The following is an 8,270-nucleotide window of genomic DNA, read 5'->3' on the forward strand; positions in this document are numbered from 1 at the left end:
TCACTTGTAGCGTCATACGTGCAGTATTCTGCTGAGCCACACAGTACTATCTGGTAGTAGCAATACTGCTATTAACAATACCTTCAGGTAGTAACATTACGAGCTGCTAATGGCCATACCCTGTGGTAAGAGTAATACCCTCTGGTAAAAACAATACCCTCTGCTCGAAACAATACTCCCTGGAATTATCAATACTGCCATTAACAATACCCTTCTAGTAGCAACAATACTTCAACAACATTCAGAAAGTGACGAGGCCTTGTTGTTGTCTACCACATCACTAGCGTCACACTGCAAACTTCAGCTGAACAAAGGTCCACCTGCATGACAGAACGCCAGACGTTATTGATCAGGATGTGTTGATTTGTTTTCACTCAGAAAGCTCCTCTCACTGTGCTGAAGAGCGCTGCCAACACAGGAGCTACTGCCTTCAGTATCCTCCCATCCAGAGCTCAGGCCTCACCGCTCTGGAGCCCGTGACTGCACCACACCAGGGCTACCATCATCATCATCATCATCATCATCATCATCACCTGGTTGACCCTCATGGTCCTCAGCTGCATGGGGGAGGGGACGGAGGTGAGAAAACATATCACACATCACTTATCTTGAGAAATGTTTTCGATGGTTCTCCTGATTGTCTCCAGGATGTGACCGCAGAATCAATCCAGGATCAATCCAGAATCAATCCAGGATCATTTCAGGGTCAATCCAGAATCAATCCAGGATCAATCCAGGATCAATCCAGAATCAACCAAGGATCAATCCAGAATCAATCCAGAATCAATCCAGGATCAATCCAGAATCAACCAAGGATCAATTCAGGGTCAATCCAGAATCAATCCAGAATCAATCCAGGATCAATCCAGAATCAACCAAGGATCAATCCAGGATCAATCCACAATCAATCCAGGATCAATCCAGAATCAATCCAGAATCAATCCAGGATCAATCCAGAATCAATCCAGGATCAATCCAGAATCATTTCAGGGTTAATCCAGAATCAATCCAGGATCAATCTCCCTGGTCATCTCCCTGTCTCCATGTTGTCTCCATGTTGTCTCCTTGTTGACCTCCTTGTTGTCCCCATGTTGATTCCTCGTTGACCTCCTTTTTGTCTCTTTGTCGTCTCCCTGTTGACTCCTTGTTGTCTCCTTGTTGACTCTCTTTTGTCACCATGTTAATTCCTTGTTGACTCCTTGTTGTCTCCTTGTTCTTTCATTGTTCTTTCATTGTTGACTACTTGTTTACTCCGGGTTGTCTCCTTGTTGACGCTCTTTTGTCACCATGTTAATTCCTTGTTGACTCCTTGTTGACTCCTTGTCCTTTCATTGTTGACTCCTTGTTGACTCCTTGTTGTTTCCTTGTTCTTTCATTGTTGACTACTTGTTTACTCCGGGTTGTCTCCTTGTTCTCTCATTGTTGACTCCTTGTTGTTTCCTTGTTGATTCTTTTTTGTCTCCATGTTGTCTCCTTTTTGACCTCCTTGTTGTCTCTTTGTTATTTCATTGTTGAGTCCTTGTTGTCTCCTTCTTGTCTCTTTGTTCTCTCATTGTTGACTCCTTGTTGTTTCCTTGTTGATTCTTTTTTGTCTCCATGTTGTCTCCTTTTTGACGTCCTTGTTGTCTCATTGTCTCCTTGTCGAATCCTTGTTGTCTCCTTGTTGTCTCCTTTTTGATCCCTTCTCTCTTTGTTGTATCCTTGCTCAATGTCCTTTCCCTGGATGTTCACCGGTGTGTGGGAAGTGTGTCTCTGTCCACCAACCAGCTCTTTAGTTTTACCCCCATTGATCTGGAGGCAGTTCTTCTGGCACCAGTCCACAAAGTCCAGGTTGAGTTCTCTGTCCTCCCCTCGTCCCCGTCAGTGATGAGGCCAACAATGGTCATCAGAGAACTTCTGCAGGTGACAGTTGGACGTGTTGTGGGAGACGTCTGGAGTGTACAGGGTGAAGAGGAAGGGAGCTAGGAGAGTCCCCTGTGGGGCCCCTGTACTGCAGATGACCAGGTCAGAGACACAGTTCCTTGTGGGGCCCCTGTACTGCAGATGACCAGGTCAGAGACACAGTCCCCTGTGGGGCCCCTGTACTGCAGATGACCAGGTCAGAGACACAGTCCCCTGTGGGGCCCCTGTACTGCAGATGACCAGGTCAGAGACACAGTCCCCTGTGGGGCCCCTGTACTGCAGATGACCAGGTCAGAGACACAGTCCCCTGTGGGGCCCCTGTACTGCAGGTGACCAGGTCAGAGACACAGTCCCCTGTGGGGCCCCTGTACTGCAGGTGACCAGGTCAGAGACACAGTCCCCAGTGGGGCCCCTGTACTGCAGATGACCAGGTCAGAGACACAGTCCCCTGTGGGGCCCCTGTACTGCAGATGACCAGGTCAGAGACACAGTCCCCTGTGGGGCCCCTGTACTGCAGGTGACCAGGTCAGAGACACAGTCCCCTGTGGGGCCCCTGTACTGCAGGTGACCAGGTCAGAGACACAGTCCCCAGTGGGGCCCCTGTACTGCAGATGACCAGGTCAGAGACACAGTCCCCTGTGGGGCCCCTGTACTGCAGATGACCAGGTCAGAGACACAGTCCCCTGTGGGGCCCCTGTACTGCAGATGACCAGGTCAGAGACACAGTCCTCTGTGGGGCCCCTGTACTGCAGGTGTCCAGGTCAGAGACACAGTCCCCTGTGGGGCCCCTGTACTGCAGATGACCAGGTCAGAGACACAGTTCCTTGTGGGGCCCCTGTAGTGCAGATGACCAGGTCAGAGACACAGTCCCCTGTGGGGCCCCTGTACTGCAGATGACCAGGTCAGAGACACAGTCCCCTGTGGGGCCCCTGTACTGCAGATGACCAGGTCAGAGACACAGTCCCATGTCCTCAGAAATTGTGGCCGGTTGGTCAGTTAGTCCAGAAGTCACGATGTGAGGTGCAGGTCAACTCCTGTGCGTTGCAGCTTGGTCCTCAGGACCCTGGGCTGTATGGTGTTGAAGGTACTGGAGAAATCATAGAACATAAACATGAGCTATGAGGTGTATGCTTCCTTAGTGTTGGCATAGAAAAGGTCCAGTATTTGATTGTCTCTGGTGTGGCAGGTGACATATTGTTTAAATGTGGACAGAGTAGAAGAAGGAGAGGCATGATTAAAGCCCCCCGTGATGAGGAAGAGAGCGTACCGGTGTTGTCTGCAGCCTGTTTGTAAGAGAGTGCAGGACATCACACACAAAGTGTGCCAGATAGTACGGCCTCATGCTAACAGCTAGCAGTTCAATGTCCTCACAGCAGAGTTGTTCTTTAATAGTTATGTGCCATGGATTACACCATCTATTGTTCACAGATATTGCCTCTCCTTTCCTCTTACCACTCTCCTATATCCTGTCGGCCCAGATCAGCTGGAAACCATCCAGCGTAACGTTTGAGTCCAGCGTTTGCTCCATTAGCCAGGTCTCCGTGAATAGCATCAGGCTACATTCCCAATGCTCCCTCTGATGCCGGGCTAGCACTGCTCGCTCGTCCTTCTTATTGGCAAGATCTTATGTTCCCAATGGTCGGACTGGTTTAAAACATCTTCTCTTGTTACGACGCTTTACCCTAGCATGGCATCCCCGTCTCCTTCTCCTCAGCTTGTGGGGAACATCGGGTCTTTAACCGGTGAGTCTAGCTGTGCTATGGAGGGCTAACAGCTGATCATGAGTGTAAACAATAGAGCCACTGCTGCGCAAGACCTCCGCGGTTGCAGATGTTGCAAGAAAAACCCAGCAATGGGCAGGAGTTGCTGTAACATGCGGCTGAATGGCGCATCCACATAATCCTGATGATGAACTGCTAGTTTCACTTTGAGTTCCAGCTCAGGAACTTAATGGTGTTTGTTATATGTGTGTTTATGACCAGGTGTTGTCGCCGTCCCAGAAGAAGGAGTGTGTGATCGTTGTTTGCTCACTTTCAGAGACGGACTCAGACACAGACAATGTGCAGAGTGACGACTCTGACATGGTGGGATCTCTGTCCTGGACGGCCCCTCTGCAGGAGGTCCACTCAGCAGCACCAGACAACACCTGCAATGCCATGGGCACCGCCAGACCGCAACATGGCGGCTTCAAAGAATACATGAGCAACAAAACCGATGAGGGCGGAGCCGTCATCCCAGCAGCCGTCCTTGCTGGGTACACTGGTGAGTGTGTGTGTGTGTGTGTGTGTGTGTGTGTGTGTGTGTGTGTGTGTGTGTGTGTGTGTGTGTGTGTGTGTGTGGGTGCGTACGTGCGTGTGTACGTGTTGGGAGGATATGGCTATGGGTGTATACCCATTGAAATCAGGGAATGGGAATGTGAGGGTGGTGGGATATTAGGCCTAAAACGAGTGGAACTGCAAAATTTTCTTCACTGGGCGGTCAGTTCACACGACGGTGCTGCTTTTCTGCACATGTCTGTGTGGTTTCATTGTAAAAACAAGCAGCAGCACCTACCCTTGTCTAGGCATGGTACCTACATGGTTGTCAGTGTTTCATGTAAACACTTTTCTTCAACGGACAAGGTGTTGTCACTGGGAACGTTTTTGTGTAAACTTGATCTAAATCTTTTTCCATACTTTCCACATCGAGCCCGCACACCACTTTGACCTGCACGTGGACTGCGGACGGGCTCGCGGTTCCATTCGTACAGTTCAGGGTTCACGTCGGTACGGGTTCCATAACGTACCACGATCCCCAAAATATCTCCACTTCCCATGACGGTGCTCTGCTCCTTTCCTAAAGTAGTTTATTTCTCCCTCTGGGAACTCTGGGATTTCTTTATATTCTTTGAAACTGTGATTGTTCAGACAGAGACGGAGGATTTCTTCACACAGCAGGCAGCCATTGTTGTTTTTATTCGTTGCTCTGTCACATGAGCAGTCGACCACTGTGGATCCACAGTCCCTAACTGCCAGGGTGGATGACCATATGTCACAGCGGACGGCAGACATTATGGAAAGTGAGAATATGCCTTTCGGGTGCTTCATGTACTTCAGTGTGTGTGTGTGTGTGTGTGTGTGTGTGTGTGTGTGTGTGTGTGTGTGTGTGTGTGTGTGTGTGTGTGTGTGTGTGTGTGTGTGTGTGTGTGTGTGTGTGTGTGTCAGGCAGTGGTCCCATCCAGCTGTGGCAGTTCCTCCTGGAGCTGCTGACCGACCACAGCTGTCACTCGTGTATCAGCTGGACGGGAGACGGCTGGGAGTTCAAGTTGACAGACCCCGATGAGGTAAATCAGGTTTTTACACAGAGTCGTCTGGTTCTGTCCTCTAAGTGTGGAACTTATTGCCTAAACAATCAAATTCATCTGACTGACTCGGCTTTAGTCCTTAATGAGGTCAGTCATTCTAATGGATATTTAGTGACTTGTTCTTCCCTTTGTTTTCGTCACAACTCGAATTGGTAAATAACCCAAAAAATTCTCATATAGGAAGAAAAGTAGTATTAAGATAGGTGATATTTCTGTATGAAAGGACAAACACCAAGCTGGTGAGATGCTTTGTGAATGACACAGTTAATTCAAGTCAACTTTATTTATATAACGCCAAATACAACGCAGTCAATTCAAGGGTCTCAAACAGAGAAAACCAACAAATGTGCAAACAAACAGGACAACACAGGAAGACACAGGACAATACAGGATATTAAATGATGACACAGGACAACACAGGGTGACAGGACAGTGCAGGATGACACAGGACAATATAGGATGACACAGGACAATATAGGATGACACAGGACAATACAGGACAATACAGGACAATACATGACAACACAAGACAATACAGGATGACGCACGACAATATAGATTGACCCAGGACAATACATGACAATACAGAATTACATAGAACTATACAAGATGACACAGGACAATACAGGATAGCAAAGGACGACACATTTTTATTTTTTATTATTTTTATTTTTTATTTTATTTTTATTTTTTTTCTTCTCATGTTGATTTTATTTTTCTATTTGTATTAAATGTGTATTGTTTTATTGTATGGATCTGTACAGCACTTTGGGGCAGTGGCTGCTGTTTGTAAATGTGCTATATAAATAAACTTGACCTTGACCTTGACCTTGACAGGACAATACAGGACAATACTAGACAATACAGGATGATGCAGGATGATGCAGGATGACACAGGACAATACAGGACAATACAGGACAATACAGGACAAAACAGGACAATACCAGACGATACAGGATAGTAAAGGACAAAACAGGACAATACAGGACAATAGCAGATGATACAGGATAGTAAAGGATGACACAGGACAATACAGGACAATACAGGACAGTACAGGACAATACCAGACAATACAGGATGATGCAGGGTGACACAGGACAATACAGGACAATACAGGATAGCAAAAGACGACACAGGACAATACAGGACAATACCAGACGATACAGGATAGTAAAGGACGACACAGGACAATACAGGACAATACCAGTTGATACAGGATAGTAAAGGACGACACAGGACAATACAGGACAATACCAGTCGATACAGGATAGTAAAGGATGACACAGGACAATACAGGACAATACAGGACAATACCAGACGATACAGGATAGTAAAGGATGACACAGGACAATACAGGACAATACCAGATGATACAGGATAGTAAAGGATGACACAGGACAATACAGGACAATACAGGACAATACCAGTCGATACAGGATAGTAAAGGATGACACAGGACAATACAGGACAATACAGGACAATACAAGACGATACAGGATAGTAAAGAATGACACAGGACAATACAGGACAATACAGGACAATACCAGATGATACAGGATAGTAAAGGATGACACAGGACAATACAGGACAATACAGGACAATAGCAGACGATAAAGGATAGTAAAGGATGACACAGGACAATACAGGACAATACAGGACAATACAGGACAACACCAGACGATACAGGATAGTAAAGGATGACACAGGACAATACGGGACAATACAGGACAATACAGGACAATACCGGACGATACCGGATAGTAAAGGACGACACAGGACAATACAGGACAATACAGGACAATACCAGATGATACAGGGTAGTAAAGGATGACACAGGACAATACAGGACAACACAGGACAATACAGGACAATACAGGACAATACCAGACGATACAGGATAGTAAAGGACGACACAGGACAATACAGGACAATACAGGACAATACAGGACAATACCAGACGATACAGGATAGTAAAGGATGACACAGGACAATATAGGACAATACAGGACAATACAGAACAATACCGGACGATAATGGATAGTAAGGGATGACACAGGACAATACAGGACAATACAGGACAATACAGGACAATACAGGACAATACCAGATGATACAGGATAGTAAAGGATGACACAGGACAATACAGGACAATACAGGACAATACAGGACAATACAGGACAATAAAGGACAATACAGGAGCCACAATGTTTAAAATTCCATCACTGATTCCATTGTGATTATTGAGGACAAAACATCTCTTCAAACTGGAATTATCAGATTAGTGGTGGACCAAGAAACAGACACTGAAAGAACAGAATGTTGGAGGGGGAGTTTGTTTACGTGCTGGTGTATTGTTCCCTTCATCCCCCAGGTGGCGCTGCTGTGGGGTCGCAGGAAGAACAAACCCAAGATGAACTATGAGAAGCTGAGTCGAGGCCTGCGCTACTACTACGACAAGAACATCATCCGGAAGACGGCCGGGAAGCGTTACGTCTACCGCTTCGTGTGCAACCTGCAGGACCTGCTGGGGTCCCAGCCCCGAGAGCTGCACGCCGTGTCCGACCCCCCCCGCCTCCCGGCACTGACGAGCTACTGCACACCGTCTCCGACCCCCCCGCCTCCCGGCACTGACGAGCTACTGCATGTCATCTCCGACCCCCCCCGCCTCCCGGCACTGAGGAGCTACTGCACGCCGTCTCCGACCCCCCCCGCCTCCCGGCACTGACGAGCTACTGCATGTCATGTCCGACCCCCCCGCCTCCCGGCACTGAGGAGCTACTGCACACCGTCTCCGACCTCCCCGCCTCCCGGCACTTAGGAGCCACTGCATGTCATCTTTGGCCCCCCCACCACCTGACACTTAGGAGCCACTGCATGTCATCTTTGACCCCCCCACCACCTGACACTGAGGAGCCACTGCATGTCATCTTTGGCCCCCCCACCACCTGACACTTAGGAGCCACTGCATGTCATCTTTGACCCCCCCGCCTCCCGGCACTTAGGAGCCACTGCATGTCATCTTTG

At 48.0% G+C, this 8,270-nt stretch overlaps 1 protein-coding gene across 1 annotated transcript in view; it reads left to right on the top strand.

The window, feature by feature from the left end:
* Positions 1-7,971, top strand: part of LOC308147238 (protein C-ets-1-like) — a gene marked incomplete at its 3' end in the record, with an annotated part of 14,092 nt that extends 6,121 nt beyond the window's left edge. Inside the window, exons 5-9 of the mRNA XM_080519345.1 lie at positions 2,467-2,521; positions 2,655-2,709; positions 3,885-4,168; positions 5,110-5,224; positions 7,618-7,971. Coding sequence (XP_080375471.1) covers positions 2,467-2,521; positions 2,655-2,709; positions 3,885-4,168; positions 5,110-5,224; positions 7,618-7,971 — 863 coding nt within the window. The remainder of the gene's footprint in view (positions 1-2,466; positions 2,522-2,654; positions 2,710-3,884; positions 4,169-5,109; positions 5,225-7,617) is intronic.
* Positions 7,972-8,270: the final 299 nt, after the last annotated feature.

The sequence above is a fragment of the Blennius ocellaris genome (genome assembly GCF_963422515.1).
Source record: "Blennius ocellaris genome assembly, chromosome: 23".
NCBI classification, from domain to species: domain Eukaryota; kingdom Metazoa; phylum Chordata; class Actinopteri; order Blenniiformes; family Blenniidae; genus Blennius; species Blennius ocellaris.